This window comes from Stenella coeruleoalba, assembly GCF_951394435.1.
Source record: "Stenella coeruleoalba genome assembly, chromosome: 14".
NCBI classification, from domain to species: Eukaryota; Metazoa; Chordata; class Mammalia; order Artiodactyla; family Delphinidae; genus Stenella; species Stenella coeruleoalba.
The window spans coordinates 60192206-60209757 of NC_137160.1; the positions used below are offsets into that span (position 1 = coordinate 60192206).

The 17552-nt window shown below is 43.8% G+C and overlaps 1 protein-coding gene across 1 annotated transcript in view; it reads left to right on the plus strand.

Annotated features, from left to right (window-relative positions):
- RAB31 (RAB31, member RAS oncogene family) overlaps nt 1-17552 on the plus strand; it is a 112429-nt gene that overhangs the window by 48091 nt on the left and 46786 nt on the right. Inside the window, exons 4-5 of the mRNA XM_079943533.1 lie at nt 16212-16283; nt 17344-17450. Coding sequence (XP_079799659.1) covers nt 16212-16283; nt 17344-17450 — 179 coding nt within the window. The remainder of the gene's footprint in view (nt 1-16211; nt 16284-17343; nt 17451-17552) is intronic.

A 17552-nucleotide genomic window follows, 5' to 3' on the forward strand; every position in this document is an offset into this window, starting at 1 on the left:
TCTTGGTTGTCCGATCCCTCTGACCCTCGAAGGGCTGGTGTGTGACTCCCGGCTGACCTTGTCTGTGGTCCCCCTGTGCGGTCCCCTGTCTCTCCAGGATGGCAGTCTTTCAGTCGTTTCGGCAGCTCGTTGAGGGACTTAATCGTGCTCGTAATGACGTTCCCTTGTGTTTGAGCTAAAAATAAATTCCTTGCTGTTGCTGGTGCAGAGTGCTGTTGGTTCTCTCATTAATTGTTGGAGTCCAGTGCGTTTTATTTTTCCTCCTTATCTTCATAGAAATCTGCTGCTGTTCTCCTTAGTTTTCACAACGCTAAACAAATCCAATCTCTTTGGATTTATGAGTTGACAATATCAAGACAGATTTCTGTGTCCTCAAGGAGGGAGACTGCTGAGTGCAGTGCTTTGCATATGTTAATTCCTCAAAATTAGAGCAAGTCTGTGTCTGCCTGGCACACACGGCACTTCCGTCGATGCGCTACTTACTGCCGGTACTAATCCTGCATTATACGTGTGGCACAGATTCGTACTCTTGAAAGTTTGTTTTTCCCTCTGGGCACTGAAGATGTAAAGGGATCCCGGTTCTCCTGTCCTTGTATAAGAGTGTATTCATTCTTTTTTTTTTTAAATTGTATTGAAGTATAGTTGATTTACAGTGTTGTGTTGATTTCTGCTGTATAGCAAAGTGACCCACTTATACATATATATATTCTTTTCCATTACAGTTTATCACAGGATATTGAATATAGTTCCCTGTGCTGTACAGTAGGACCTTGTTATCCATCCTATATATAATAGTTTGCCTCTGCTAATCCCAAACTCCCAGTCCTTCCCTGCGCACCCCGCATAGGCAACCACAAGTCTGTTCTCTGTCTGTGAGTGTGTTTCTGTTTCATAGATATGTTCATTTGTGTCGTACTTTAGATTTCACATATAAGTGATATCATAAGGTATTTGGCTTTCTCTTTCTGACTTGATTTAGTATGATAATCTCTAGGTCCATCCATGTTGCTGCAAATGGCATTATTTCATTCTTTTTTGTGGCTGAGTAATGTTCCATTGTATATATGTACCACATCTTCTTTATCCATTCCTCTGTTGATGGACATTTAGGTTGTTTCCATGTCTTGGCTATTGTGAATAGTGCTGCTATGAACATAGGGGGTGCATGTATCTTTTCAAACTAGAGTTTTGTCTGGGTGTAAGAGTGCATTCTTTCTTAATATACTGTCTTAATTTTGCTTTCTGTTCAGCCATATATGATGGGCATCCTCTAGTTCTTTCAATGGCAAATGGTAATCCACCGAGTGCCTCTGTAAGAAAAATGGTTTAAAAGAAATGTAACCATTTCCAATTGATTGTTGAATCCAATTTGTTAACAGCTTACCATTTTCGAGATTTGTGCATTTACTTTCCTGCTCCCCAGAGGGGTGTTGCGAGGGAAGAGTGCCCGTGTTGGAGCTCGGTGGGGGCTTTTGAGGTTTCCACCCTGCCCTGTTCGCATGGGTGCTGGTTTCCGCTCCATGCTGATCTGTGAAGAGGACCCGCGGTAGGTGAGCAAAGCCCCTAGAAGGATGCACTCAGGAGCTGCAGCTCAGGGAGAACCCCGGGAAGAGAAAGGAACTTATCTGCCCAGGTCTGTCGTCCCATCGTCAGAATTTGTGAGGGGAGATGAGACTTCTGTCCCACGGTATCAACACGTCATTCCTTCCCTCCGAGTGTCCTTTGATTTCCTCCTTTGTTTTTTCACTTAAACTGGGGACCAGCATATCCTCATTGCTATTAAATATCACAATGTGAGATGCAACCTTCACTTTCTAGATGTGTGCTTCTAGATCCTTCTGTGCCTGCTTTAAAACACAATCAAAATCTATAAAAAAACGCCATTGAAAATGTCAGTATCTTGGGAAAATGTCAGGCTTCCTTCTCTTGGTCTGATCCATCAGAGCAGCATTATTTTAAGAATCTAACCTGGAAAAATATTAGCATCATCTTATTCTTTTTTAAAAAATTAATTAATTAATTTAATTTATTTATTTTTGGCTGTGTTGGGTCTTTGTTGCTGCACGCGGGCTTTCTCTAGTTGCGGCGAGCGGGGGCTACTCTTTGTTGCGGTGCGCAGGCTTATTGTGGTGGCTTCTCTTGTTGCGGAGCACGGGCTCTAGGTGTGCAGGCTTCAGTAGTTGTGGCACGCGGGCTTCAGTAGTTGTGGCTCGCGGGCTCTTAAGTGCGCAGGCTTCAGTAGTTGTGGCACGCGGGCTTAGTTCCTCCACAGCATGTGGGATCTTCCCGGACCAGAGCTCGAACCCGTGTCCCCTGCTTTGGCAGGCGGATTCTTAAGCACTGCGCCACCAGGGAAGCCCTCATCTTATTCTTTTGTGTCGTTTGGTTAGAGTCAGTGTTACAGCTGTCTGTCTTTCCTAGTAGGCTGCCTGAGCCGTAACGGTTGCATTTGTGTAATTTTGGTTTCAATTGAACCACAGTCACAGACTCCACAAAGGCGAGTTGATGATTCCGTTATTAGCATAAAAACTCTCCAGTCCTCTGCAAACATCTGAAGTTGGATAGACTGGCTTCTGAAATCAAGCTCATTGTTTTATGCTTTTTAAGGATGAAATTGAAGAACACACATACAGACTAAAAAATAGCCTCCCCTCAAATCCCCCAGCCCTCGGCTAATTTCAGTCTCTAGGTTTTCCTAAGCTGGACATTTCATATAAATGGACTCATGCAGTCTGTGGGTTTTCTGTCTTCTTTCACTGAGCATAATGTCATCAAGGTTCATCCGTGTTGTAGCTGGGTCAGTACTTCCTCCTTACGGCTGTTTATGTTCCATCGTATGGATTACTACGTTTTGTTTGTCCATCCATCAGTCGATGGACGTTTGGGTTGTTTACACTTTTTGGCTTTTATGAATAAATAATGCTGTGAACATTCTTGTACAGGGTTTTGTGCAGATGCATTTTTAAAAATCTCTTGGGTATGTATCTAGGGGTGAAATTGGTCGTGACTCTTAAGTTTAGCATTCTGAGGAGCTGCCAAGCTGTTTTCCAAAGTGGTTGCACCATTTTATATTCCTACCAGCAATGCATGAGGTTCCGATCTCTCCACATTTTCGCCAACACTTGTCTTTGCCTAACTCAGGGTCACTGGATTTACTCCTGTATGTTCGTCTGAGAGTTTTATAGTCTTAGTTCTTACATTTAGCTCTCTGATCATTTGTTGTTACTTTTTGTGTATCTTGGTAAGAAAGGAATTCAGCTTCATTCTTTGTATGTCAGTATCATACACACAATTGAGAAGACTATTCTTTGCCCAGTTAGTTGTCTTGGCACCTCTGTTGAAGATCAGTTGGCCACACGTGTGAGGGTTTAATTCCTGACTCTCGGTCCTATTCCTTTGATCTAAAATTTTCCTGTCGCTTTGTAGTAAGCTTTGAAATTGGGAAGTATGAGTCCTCCAACTTTGTATTTCTTTTTCAAGGTTCTTTTGGCTCTTCTGGGTCCCTTGCATTTCCACATGAATTGTAGGATCAGCTTGTAAATGTTTATCAAAAAAACTCCAGTTAGGATTTTGATAGGGATTGTATTGAATCCATAGTGAGTTTGAGGTTGCCTACTCCTTAAGCCTTTAAATTATAAGTGATAAGTGAGTTTCACGCTGCCTTTCATCTTTTTGGAGATTACTCGTGATTTGGAAGTGCAGTCTTGACCTCACAGTAGCACCTAAAGAAAAAATGTTGAATAAAGTATTAAACCTTTTAAATGTTTAAATGTGGTCCCTGTAGTAAGTTCATGTAGTACCATGAACAAGGTCATATTTGTGAGGTTATCACTTACAATGTACCAAACCATTATTAGACTTGAAATTTATGGTGTTTGACTAAATATATTTTTTTAAAAGAAGGAATCAGTCGTCAAAGTAGTAGTATTTGCAGCTGATTTAGTTTTATTTCAGCAATATTATCTAACCCAAGACCAGACTTTATGACTTAATACATACTGCTAATGATAATGCGATCATATTCTGAAACCCATTGATTCAAAAGGCTTATGGTCACTTTCCTAGTAAGCGCACAGACTCTTTTTTTTCCCCCAATTGTGAGAGATTTAAAAGATTCCAGAAAAGATATACTAAAGAGCTATATTGGCACCACCCGGGTTTGTTTAATCTTTACCTGCTCCTTCTGTCGGGGGTTTTCCTTGAGCCCCGGGTGCCTGAAGAAGGAAAAGCCACTGAGGCCCCAGGAGCTGACGGCTTCATGGGTGCCGTTGTGAAGACTTGGGTGCCCGGGCTGGTTAGCGGTACTGCTTGTTCCCCTACTGCGGCTGAATTCCGCCAGCACCTACCAGTCTCCCATCATTTGGAAACTTAGGTGATTGGAGGTCGGGTGCTGGGATGCAGCTGAGAATGCCTTGGCCTCACTGCTGGGTCTGAATGGGTCCTTGAGAAGGAAAAGAGAACTGAAGACAGCAAGTATCTGAGGTCAAGTTCAGGCTCGTTTACAAACATCAAAAGAAACCTGTCTGCTCTCCTTCCTTCTTTCTCAGGGCCCTGGAGTCCATGGTCAGGAAAGTGGTTCACTATTCATAGGCTGCAGCTACAGTCAGAGGAAATTTTGACCTTCAGGAATCCTTGAAGAAAGAGGCCTCTTACAGGCTCCAAATGAGCTGCTCTTTGTTTTCTCCCCCGCTCGCCTTGCAGCCCCTGGAAAGAGAGGCCCAGCTCCCAGCGCGGAGCACACACTTGGAGCACTGCTGGGGGCGCTCCACCCTGGAGCGCCTCCTCGCAAACTTCCATGGGGGTCTCCCTTCAGTGGGAGGAGATAGAGTACATGCACCCCCCTCCCCCAGAGAACAGTGCTGTCACAGTGTGAATCGAGGTCCGAATAAGGGAACTACCCCCTCGCTCCATCACCCACCAAGAACGCTCCCAGAAAGGAAAACTGGATGAAGGTTTTGTGGGAAGAAGACAGCTTAGAAACCTGCAGATGTGCTGTGTGCTATTAATATGAGATCAACAGCTGTCGATGGGGCCGGGTCACAGCAGCTCCTCTTACTTATTTATTTATTTTTATTTTTATTTTTTAAAATTTTTATTGGAGTAGAGTTGATTTAAAATGTTATGTTAGTTTCTATTGTACTGCAAAGTGAATGAGTTATACATATATCCACTCTTTTTTAGATTCTTTTCCCATATAGGTCATTACAAAGCGTTGAGTAGAGTTCCCTGTGCTATACAGTCGGTTCTCATTAGTTATCTATTTTATATATGGTAGTGTTTATATGTCAATCCCAATCTTCCAATTTGTCCCTCCCCTCCCCTTTCCCTCCCTGGTAACCATAAGTTTGTTTTCTACATCTGTGACTCTATTTATGTTTTGTAAATAAGATGGTTTGTACCATTTTTTTGAGTTTCCACATATAAGGACTATCATGTGATACCTGTCTTTGACTTACTTCACTCTCTATGACAGTCGCTAGGTCCATCCACGTTGCTGCACATGACATTATTTCGTTCTTTTTTAGCGGCTCCTCTTAGAAGAAGCCCCAGGAGTCTCCTTTAGTTAAAAGTGGTAGAGCCCAAGAGGGGCAGTTAACTGGCGGCAGAAACTACAGGAAAAGAGCCTGACAGTGGTGTGGGAGAGGGGACAGAGCTAGTTGCTCATAGACCTGGTCCCCAGAGTTGTTCAGTGTGTGGGTGTTGGTGTCATTTAGGAAAATAGGACTTTAGGTGCAGAATTGCCCTCCTGTGTGTCAGAGATGCTGCTGACAGGAGAGCAAGAGGAAGGACACGTCCATGTACTAAAATAATAAATCCTTCGGGAAACACTGTAAACGTCTCTGCCCTCGGCCAGTGGGATGGGACACTGGAAGTGGGGAAGGGGATGGGGAGTGGGGATCCAGGAGTGGGGTGCGGGAGTCTCAGCCCTGAGCTGGTCTGAAAGGGACCCAGCCCCTTGCCCTCTGCATCCTCCCCATCATGACAGACCCCATCTTCCTTTGTTCCCCAGAGGGCATCTCCCTGTCCTGTGGAGGGATGTGATTCCTCTAGGTGAAGATGCTTCGATAGTTGGACTTTTACCGTGTGTATCTAGTCTGGGACTTGACACCCTAAGTGACTTCTAATTGTGAGGCATGGGTTGAGTCCAGTTTCCCTCTGTGACTCTCAAGCAACCTGGGGCAGAGAGCAGGTCGTGTCTACACGGGGACAGAGGAGTGTCCTCTGAGAGGCACCTCACCCTGTGTGCCTTTATCTCCAGAACAGCCCCTCTGAAGGCGGCGCTTCCACCCTCCACTCCAAGGAAAACGTGCGCTTTGGAGGACAGGGATTTGTCTGTCTTCTTCACCTTCTCTGTTTCCTGTGGCTTCAAACAACCCGGGCTCACGCTCTCACAGGTCTGGGCAGGTTCCTTCGCAGAGGCTCTGGGGAGAATCCGTTTCCTGGCCTTTTACAGAGTCCGCCCACAGTCTTTGGTTTGTGGCTTCTTCGTCCATCTTCAAAGCCAGCAGCAGAGCATCTTCAAGCTTCTCTGACTCTCCTGCCTCCCTCTTCCATGTGAGAGGACCCTTGTGATGACACTGGGCTCACCTGGTAACCCAGGGTAATTGTCCATCCCAAGATCAGCTGGCCAGGAACCCAATGCCCGTCGCTGTGCACCGTAACATCACCACAGGTCCAGGGATTAGGTGGAAACCTTTGGGGGCTGTTATCCTACCTACCAACCCTGAGTCTCCATGGCTTAGAACGGTCCCTGTCACGTGTCAGGTGTCCAGGTGATAGCTGATGAATGAATGAGTAAAGTTAGTGCCAACCCGTATCTTCATCTCTGTAAGCAATGCTTCATTTCAGAGAATCAGCTGATGAGTGGAAAAAGCGTGGAATTTGGGGTCAGAAGACCTGTGTTCAAGGTCTTTTAAGAGCAGTGTGTCTGTGGGCAATTTACGTAATCATCCGGAGCCTCAGCTTTCTCATCTGTAAAATGGGAACACCCCCCCCACCCCATCCCCCTGTCTAGCCTGCCTGCACAGGGTTATTGGCTCATCCTGTGGGTTCTGTCTCCGAATGTTTGTTGAGTTCCTGCTGCTGCCCAGATAGGGGGTCACCGAAGGTTCTCGGAGGAGGTGGCAGCTGAGAAATGTGTGAATGAAGGAGGGGGCGAGCCATGTGGGTGTGGGTGGAGGAGGGTCCCGCTGGGGGAAAAACCTGGGACTCCTTGTGGCCGCAGGTTCAGGCCTGGTGCCCCAGCGATGAGGGCCTTAGACACCACAGTCCAGGGGGTGGATTTTATGCTAAGTTAGACAGATGTTGAACAGGAAGGTGACACAATTTGACTTATATTTGAAGAAAAATCCTTCTGCTTTACAGTTAACATGATATGATGTCAAGCGTTTGCTGCGTTGGACTCCAGTGGTGGGCGTGGGCTGGGCGGTAAGGGGGGGCGGATATTAGGGGCCGCGGGTCAGGGGTGCTGAGTCTGGGGGATAAGAGCACCGACGTGCTTTATACTCTGCTCCCTTCTTGTGTGTGTGTTTGAAAATTTCCACGATAAAAAGTTAAAAATAGATTCGACAGTGTATGTAAACAAATATCACAACCCAGCAGTAAAAGATAGCATCCCCCACCCCCGCTGTGCAGCCAGCGTGGAGGCCACGGCCACATCTAAATGCACTGATGGAAGCTTTGGGACAGTGGGTCACGGGAGGCCGAGCTGGGCTCAGGAAGGCGATGCACGGGGCGGGGGGCAGCTTTCCCCGTGGCTGCATCGGGGGCCAGCTTTGCTGGCACCGGGGTGGCCGGCCCCTGTGAGTGCGGGGTCGCCAGCTCGCGTACGATCCCGGGTGATGCTCTGTGGTCCCACTCCGCGGGGGACTCGCCTCCACGATGGGACATTGAAGCTCAGAGGGCCGAGGACGCAGAGCCTGGAGGAGAGAGAGGGAGACGTGACCCCATCACCGCTTTTCCTCCGATGATTTAGGGGCAAGTGGGGCACACGTGGTTCTGCACTTATAGGACCGCTCCCCACCCCCTCGCGCCAGCCAACTGGACTGAGAGCTGAGGGTCCCCGTGGTTGGGTTTTTCATGGGTGGGAGAAACGTGAATTGCTACAGCGCTTCGCAACCTCGACTTCTGCCTTACGCATTATTGTAGGGATCAGAATAGGCCAGCTCACGACCTTGTCTTTTAAAACACACTGATCCTCTTCCCCTTACTCCCACGCCGACACCATTTTTGTGGAAAGACATTTGGATTTGGCCATATCATTTTCTGCTACAGAAGGTTTGCACGCACCTTGTCAGGCGACCCTAAACCGCAGCTTCCTCCTGGGACTTTTGCTTTAACCCTTTGATCTCCGAATGCAGAGGAAGCCCTTTGACATTAACTGGCGCATTAAAAGAAAAGAGAAAGCAGAGGGGGAAAAAATCCCCTCTCATTGCAAAAGTAGTGTATCCTCTTAAAAATTTTTTAAAAAATAATTAGGAAATATGGAAACAAGTGATGGTTTGCCTGTAATGGCATTATTCAGAAATAACCATTTTAATAGGCTTTTCTATTAAACTTTACGTATTATTGGATTTTAGGACATCTGAATAGGCATATTAAATAGGCCTCTGCTTTTCTGTGGAGAGAGAGGGTCTGTGTAAATCTTAGAAACGCTCTTCTGAATGACACAGAAAGTACATTCAGTAGTGGTTTTTCCATTCAACTTTTGCCAGCTGAGAATGTCGGAATGTCAGGAATTTTCCTCTACCACTTCCCTCTTTGTTTGAATCCTGAGGGACCTCGGGATGTATTTTGGCTTCTGCCCTTGAGTGTGCGTGGCCCTGGTGTTGTGGGGGAGGGTGAGAATTTCTGCTCGAGCGCTGGCCCCCGAGACAGACCAGCACTGGCTCCCAGGCTGCGTGGAAGCATCTCACCAGGGACAGAGCGTTCTCTGAAAATCCTAAAACAACCAGTCCCTGAAGTTCCAGGACCCGATGCCATAGCCCTCTGGCTTGGGTTACTCATCTGGGGAGAGAGAGCCCAGCTGGGGCCTATCCTTGTTTGGAAATTTCGTGCATTTTCCACCACTGCTCATCCTTGATGTGCAGAATTTTGCTGCTTTGGAATTTATGCCACCACCAACCTGCGTGTAAGGAATTTTGCCTGAAGCAGACTGGGTGGTCTAAAGGATTAGGTTTCCTGGAGTAACACTTTCTGCCTGTGTGCTGAGTGTGTGCTGAGTGTGTGCTGAGTGTGTGTGTGTGTGTGTGTGTGCGTGTGTGTGTAGGCACACAAAGGATGCTGTGGGATGGGAAGGAGGGAGCTTTGTTTTGCGGGTACGGCAAGAGCAGGGCAGGGGAAGGAGGTTCCATGCAGAGCCTGTCTCACCTTGAACCGTGAGTGTCCTCACAGAGCTGGGAAAGCCTGAGCTGTCACCACCCACGCCCCGCCACCGCCACCGCCACCGCCACCCCCAAACCGGTACAGAGCCAGACGCAGGTCAACACCCTGTCTTGGGTCTTCATCCTGTGCCCCTAAGGTGGGTCCTCAGGACACTCACTAGGTCCCTAGATGTTAATAAATATTACTTGAAAAAAGGTAAAAAGTAAATTAAAAATTCTGAGTTAAAAGCAAAATAAATAAGTTCCTTTACTACAGAAATTTTCAGAGCCTTTCATGTACTAATAAAACTCCGTAAACCTCCAGGGGAACATTGTAATATGTAGAGTTTCTCAAACTTACATGACCAAGAAACCTTTTTCCCAAAAAGTACTTCAGGGGCACAGGGTTCTGCAGAAAACACTGCTTTGGGAAATACTAAGCCATCTTGCCTGACGTGCCATTTCAAACTTTTCAGAAACTTGAGTGTGATTCCTGCCCAGTATTCCATCACACGGCTAAGCCAAAGTTATGTTTCCAATCCCCGATGGTTAGACATGGAGGTTGATGACAAGTTTTCAGCATTACTGATGATTCTAGAATGAATTCTGGTTTCTTTGAGGCCACCTCTGATCATTCCCTTCAGAAGTGGAATTGTTGAGTCAGAGCATATGAATGTTTCAAGACTTTTAAAAAAATTTTAATTTCATTGGAGTATAGTTGATTTACAATGTTATGTTAGTTTCAAGTGTACAACAAAGTGATTCAGCTGTACATATACATATTTTCAATCTTTTTTAGATTCTTTTCTCATGTAGGTTATCACAGAATATTGGGTAGAGTTGCCTGTGCTATACAGTAGGTCCTTGTTGGTTATCTATCTTATACATGGTAGCGTGCATGTGTTCATCCCAAGCTCCTGATTTATCCTTCCCCCGCAACATTTCCCCTTTGGTAACCATAAGTTTGTTTTCTCTGTCTGTCTGTTTCTGTTTAGTAAATAAGTTCATTTGTATCATTTCTAAAAATTAGATTACATATATGAGTGATATCATATGATATTTGTCTTTGTCTGACTTTCTTCACTTTGTATGATGATCTCTAGGTCCATCTATGTTGCTACAAATGGCATTATTTTATTCTTCTTTATGGCTAATATTCCATTGTATATATGTACCACATCTTCTTTATCCACTCCTCTCTCGATGGACATTTAGGTAAGACTTTCTAAATACATTGTCCAGATGCTTTCCAGAAAGGTCATGCCCACTTATCATTTTGCCCGTTGCTGGAAGTGGGAGCAGCACTTTGCACCTGTGAAAGCTGAGGGTCTTAGAAGCTCAGAGAAGGCCATTGCCTTGCCCTTACCCTGTAGACATCCAGCAATTACAAACAAACAGTCACACACATGAACATAAACAGCCTCTTCTTTTTTTTTTTTTTTTTTGGCAGTACACGGGCCTCTCACTGATGTGGCCTCTCCCGTTGCGGAGCACAGGCTCCGGACGTGCAGGCTCAGCGGCCATGGCTCACGGGCCCAGCTGCTCCGTGGCATGTGGCATCTTCCCGGACCGGGGCACGAACCCGCGTCCCCTGCATCGGCAGGTGGACTCTCAACCACTGCGCCACCAGGGAAGCCCAAACGGCCTCTTCTTTTGAGGGACGGATTGACTGTTAACAATGCCTGCGCTTCTTCTAAACAAATGTCCCCTGAGAATGATCTGAACACTTTAATCTGGCATTCTTGATATTTCGTTGGATAGTTAGGGAAGAAGGGATTTTTTTTTTTTTTTTGTGGGAAGAAGGGATTTTGAATTGGCACCTATTGTGTTGATTTTGAAATAACCTTTCAAGGTGAGATTTTTAAAAAAGTTTTATCAACCTCCTGTGATTGAGAACTTTGTTTCTAGAAGAATCTTTTATGAGAGTGTTTCACCAGTCTTAATTCCAACCCCACGGAAATGGAATGATGTCATATTGAGTGTTGAGGCTGCTTGTGGCTTTTGTTTTATATTTGTAGGGGAAAAGTATACACATTGTAGGCCAGACATGATTTATCTTTTTGTCCTCCACAAACATTATCCTTTGGCCAACACATTACTGGGTTTTGGAACTGAGACACGAACTTTAACTCATTAAAACCCCCAGGTCCCTGGTAATAAAGTTTAAGTGGCTTCATCTACAGAGTTATTTCAAAATGATTCCATTTGGAGGAAGGAAAGAGCAAGTAATGCCTTATATACAAAGCTCTGGTAAATAGTTCACGCGACCTGCACAGTAGTGACCGTTTCAGATTTACTTCACGGTGTTACAGCTGAAAACGAGTTCTGTCTTAGAAAATCCACGATTGGCTCCTCTTTGTGTATACATTTTGTACTGACTCTCCTGCTTCGAGTGTGTAAGTGGACCATTCTTAGACGGAGGCTATTTTGGAAAAATAGACATTTTATATAATTGGGCTAAAAGGACACTTTCTATGTATTCCTTTCCATTAGCAAAGCAGGAATGTTTTAAAAAATACATGGCTTTTTTCTCCTTTACGGCAGGAATTCTGATTTTGGTTTCTGCATCTGGAGTGGGTTGCCAAAGGATGGACTAAAAATAGATTTCTGATGCCTGACAAGGACAACAAACACAGAGCTGGGCAGCCAGTGCCTATGGAAAGGCTCTGTCCTCAGTGACTCGTGGTCAGCGGCCATGGTCCTCCAGCTGGGAACTCCTGGGTCCATCCTGAGCTCCACCCAACCCGTTCCCTTTTCCGAAAGCCACACAGGAGCAGGGCAGTTTCTCATCAAGGTGGAGATTGCACGAGGGCCGTGGGGCTGGGGTGGGTGGCCTGCTTCTTTGCACACTCTGGTGAGGCCACACTAGCATCCTGCAGTAGAAGGAATCCTCGGCTTTGGGTGTGCTTCCAGTTTCCAGATAGGATCATTTCATCTTGGCCAGTGTTGATTCAATGAAAAGTATTGCACGGGAAGTAAAAATGAACGATGGTTTTATTGTTTGCCAGAAAAACATCAGGATCCGAACTTTCTCTCCCTGCTACCCCCTCCCCCCGACTCCCCAGTAAATATGGCTACTTTTTTTTTTTTTTTTTGTGGTACGCGGGCCTCTCACTGTTGTGGCCCCTCCCGTTGCGGAGCACAGGCTCCGGACGCGCAGGCTCAGCGGCCATGGCTCACGGGCCCAGCCGCTCCGCGGCATGTGGGATCTTCCCGGACGAGGGCACGAACCCGTGTCCCCTGCATCAGCAGGCGGACTCTCAACCACTGTGCCACCAGGGCTGCTTTTTATTTTTATTTCTTTTTCTGTTTTTAAATTTTATTTTTATTTTATATTGGAGTGTAGTTGATTTACAATGTTGTGTTAGTTTCAGGTGTACAGCAAAGTGATTCAGTTGTACATATGCATATATCCATTCTTTTTCAGATTCTTTTCCCACATAGTTTATTACAGAATATGGAGTAGAGTTCCCTGTGCTGTACAGTAGGTCCTTGTTGATTGTCTGTTCTATATATAATAGTGTATATATGTTAATCCCAAACTCCTAATTTATCCCTTCCCCGCACCTTTCCCCTTTGGTAACCATAAGTTTGTTTTCTATGTCTGTGAGTCTATTTCTGTTTTGTAAGTAAGTTCATTTGTATCATTCTTTTAGATTACACATATAAGTGATATCATATGATATTTGTCTTTGTCTGATTTACATTCACTCAGTATGATAATCTCTAGATCCCTCCATGTTGCTGAACATTATTTCATTATTTTTTATGGCTGAAATATGGCTGCTTTTAGAAAATTTAAAAATCATTTAAAAATCATCATAAAAATTTATACAGTACAGACTCTTATGAGGAAAAGGTACACGCGATGAGAAATCCCACTGTTAACATTTTGAGAAACATTATGTTATGCTTATACACATGGACCCACCCAGACGCATTTTACCCAAAATTATATTATGCTGCGTCTGCTGCTCTGAGACTGTTGTTTTCATTTAACGGTATGTCAAGGATATCTTTTCCTATAAATAAAAATCCTCACCATCATTTTAATGGTTGTGGCATTTCCATGATATACATAGAACGTTAATGAATTCTCTATGATGAACCTTTGGGTTGTTTTGAATCTTTTTCTCCCATTTACCACATAGGGATGAGGATCTTTGTGTGACGATCACAAAAGTGGAACTTTGGGGTCAAACGATACGCACATTTCAACTTTTTGTTATATGTTACCAACAATAGCTTTGAAAGAAGATCTCTTTTTTTTAAAAAATAAAAATTGTATATGTTTAAGGTGTGCAACCTTAAGGTGTGATTTGATGTATGTATACATACATGTATGTATACACTATGTATGTATACATAGTGAAATGATAACTGCAGTCAAGCTAATTAGCATATTTTCTCTTCACATAGTTACCCTTTTTAAGTGGTGAGAACATGTGAAATCTATTCTCTTGGCAAATTTCCAGGTTCAAGTATTATCAACCACAGTCATCACGCTGTATATTCCATCTCTAGACTTACCCGCATAGCTGCAGCCTCGTCCCCTTTGATCAGTGTGTTCCCAGCCACCCCTACCCAGCGCCCTCAGTTCCTGCTAACCCCCACTCTGTTCTTTGCTTCTATGTACTTGACTTTTTAAAAAAATTGATGTATAATTGTCATACCACATTACGTTAGTTCCAGGTTTACAACATACTGATTCGGTGTTTGTATGTATTGTGAAATGATCACCACAAACAGTCTAGTTCACATCCTAGGTAACATTCGTCACTGCACAGTTACAATTCTTTTTTCTTGTGATGAGAACTTTTAAGATCTTTTCTCTTAGGAACTTACAAATATACAATACAGTATTATCAACTATAGTCACTATGCTATTGATTCCCTCCCCTGCCTTATTTATTTTATACTTGGAAGTTGGTACCTTTTTTTTTTATATAAACTTATTTATTTTATTTATTTATTTTTGGCTGTGTTGGGTCTTCGTTGCTGCGTGGGGCTTTCTCTAGTCGCGGAGAGCGGGGGCTACTCTTCATTGCGGTGCGCGGGCTTCTCATTGTGGTGGCTTCTCTTGTTGCAGAGCACGGGCTCTAGGCACGCGGGCTTCAGTAGTTATGGCTCGTGGGCTCTAGAGCTCAGGCTCAGTAGTTGTGGCGCACGGGCCTAGTTGCTCCGCGGCATGTGGGATCTTCCCAGATCAGGGCTCAAACCCGTGTCCCCTGCATTGGCGGGGAAGCCCGGAAATTGGTACCTTTTGACCACCTTCACCTATTATGCCCACCCATACCCACGGCCTCCGGCAACCTCCAGTCTGCTCTCTGTATCTGTGAATTCAGTTTTTGTTTTTAGATCCACATGTAAGTGAGATAATATGGTATTTATCTTTCTCAGACTGACTGACTTCACTTAGCATGATGCCCTCAAGTTCCCTCCATGGTATTGCAAATGGCAAGATTTCATTCTTTTTTATGGCTGAATAATATTCCTGTGTGTGTGTGTATGTGAGTGTGTATGCGTGTGTGTGTGTGTATCATATCTTATTGATGATCCATTTATCAGTTGATGGACACTGGTAGTTTTTCCATGTCTTAGCTTTTGTAAATAATGCCGTTGTGTACATGAGGGCGAATATATCTTTTCAAGTTAGTGTTTTTGTTTTCTTCGGATAAATATCCAGAAAAGAAATTGCTGGACCATTTAGTAGTTCTATTTTTAATCTTTTGAGCAACCTCCATAGTGTTTTCCATAGTGGCTACACCAATTTACATTCCGGACAACAACGTATGAGGGTACCCTTTTCTCCATATCCCTGCCAACACTTGTTATTTCTTGTCTTTTTAATAATACCTGTTCTAACAGGTGCGAGGTGATATCTCATGTGGCTTTGATTTGCAGTTCCCTGACGGTTAGTGGTGTTGAGCATCTTTCCATAAACAGGTCTTAAAATACCTTCCTGTGAAGTGTATGACTGCCTCCTGCCCCAAACCCACACCAACCCTGGATATGATCAATCTTTTCAATACTTAATAAATTAATGAATACCCTATCATTGCTTTTATTTTCATTTCTTTTATTATCATTGAACATATTTTAAAATATTTATTGACAGTTTATTACTCTTCCTCTGTGATTTATCTATCTCTATATATCCTGTGTTCATTTTTCTATTGAGCTGAGTTATCTTTTTCTTATTGTCTTTCAAAACACCTCTGTGATATGTGCTTCAGATATATTCAAATATATTTAAAGATATAGTCTTCAAAATATACATAAAATCTGTATGTATCCCCAGGATACGTATCTGTCCTGCTTGGGGATGAATGATTCTCATGACCAGCAGCACTTGCTCTGTCACATTTGGAATGAAGCTCATCTCTCTCACCATTTGTTGTGAATTTGTGGCAGCCTTCCAGACCCGAGGGTGGAGGCCGAGATGCCCTTGCTGCAGGGCTTTTCCTTAGCAGCCAGGCCCGGGTGGTGTGCTTTGTGCCAGTCTTGCCTTTTCCTTCCCTTGGCAAACATCGTATCGCTGTATCATCCTAATGAGATTGCCCTGGGTCCACCATATTAGATAAATGATGAGCGGTAGAGAAAAGAAAATTCATAGGATAGCAACATTGAAAATAACGTTTATTTTTGGCTTTTCCCAAGAATGAATCTCATGGTTTATAAACTACAAGGGAATGTGCCATTGAGGATGAAAATTTATCATCGGATCTGAATTCTGGGGAAATTCTAGGGATCCTATGGGGATGACGTAGGGTGATCGTTTTATGTTTAATTTGGGGTTGCATAAAGTATGTTCACTTTGGCCTAAAACTATCCATTGTTCCTAAACAGTTTCATTCACTGGCTCCCATGTACTATCGTGGATCCGCAGCAGCTGTCATAGTGTATGATATTACCAAACAGGTAAGAAGGTCCCCTTTAGAATTTAGGTGCCATTTATGGTGATCCCCCTAGAAAGACCAAGGCAGAGACATCAGTGAGTCTCACCAGCAGCCTGGGGTGAGATTCCGCAGTATGCTGGTTGGGGTGAGTGAACACCAAATTTTGAGTTTCTCTCATCTATATGTAGCTAAGCCTTTCAAATCTACCTGCTAAATTAAATAAACAATGATCATTCGCTTTTAAAATTGACTGTTTGTAAGGGCAAGGTTATGCCTGCTAATACTGGTCTCCAGAATGTCAGATTTTTAGGAAAAGGAAAATTACTTTTAAATTTTGCGTGTTTGATGGTTATAGATACTTATTTCCTATTAATGTTTCAATCATACAACTTGAAACACCAAGGATGATGTTTATATATGTATAGTGTGTCTGCGTGCATGTGGGATGAATGTATTTTTAGTTATCATTTTGAGGACCCAAGATACCCATCAATGAATAACGGCAGTGGTCTGCTCGCATTTCCCCTACTCCTGGAACTCAGCGTTGAGGACCTGCTTAACTGAACTTAGTTAACTGCTTTAACTAATTCGATGCTGTGACCATCCGTGAGTTCCTGACCACTGCTTCCTAATTGGAGTGGCTACCTTGGCTGTTTCCTGGAGGTCATTGTGAGGGAAGAGCAGTTAGGAAAATAGGACTCTAAAGCGTGCGTTTATGCGCATGTGTGTGTGTGTGTGTGTATGTATATATTTTTTCTTTTCTGATTAAGCATGAACATTGGTTCAGTCCTATAGCTTTGTCTCACTCAAGTTGAGGTAAGGCTAACATTAATGTTATTTATAAAAGAAAATTACTAATATGATTATCTTAACTTCAAGTTTCCATTTTAGAAGGGGAACTTTTTACAGGCTCTGTAAGTATAACTTACAGAGTTTGTGCCAAGGTTGGGGTAGTATGTTAACCTTTGTGTGCCCCCTGAAGATATTTTTCTTCATTAAATTATATTGGGTTTGTATTTCTACGTGGTTCAGATATTACACTGATGGGTCTTTCCCAAGATTGATTTACACTTTTGGTTTAGGATTCATTTCATACCTTGAAGAAATGGGTGAAAGAACTGAAAGAACATGGTCCAGAAAACATTGTGATGGCTATCGCTGGAAACAAGTGCGACCTCTCAGATATTAGGTAAGATGCATTTTAAAAATGTCTATGCAGTTCAAGTCCTCCATCCTGAATGTCTGTGCGTAAAAGGCTGTCACAACTGTGTGGTTAAGTCTGTTCTCAGTG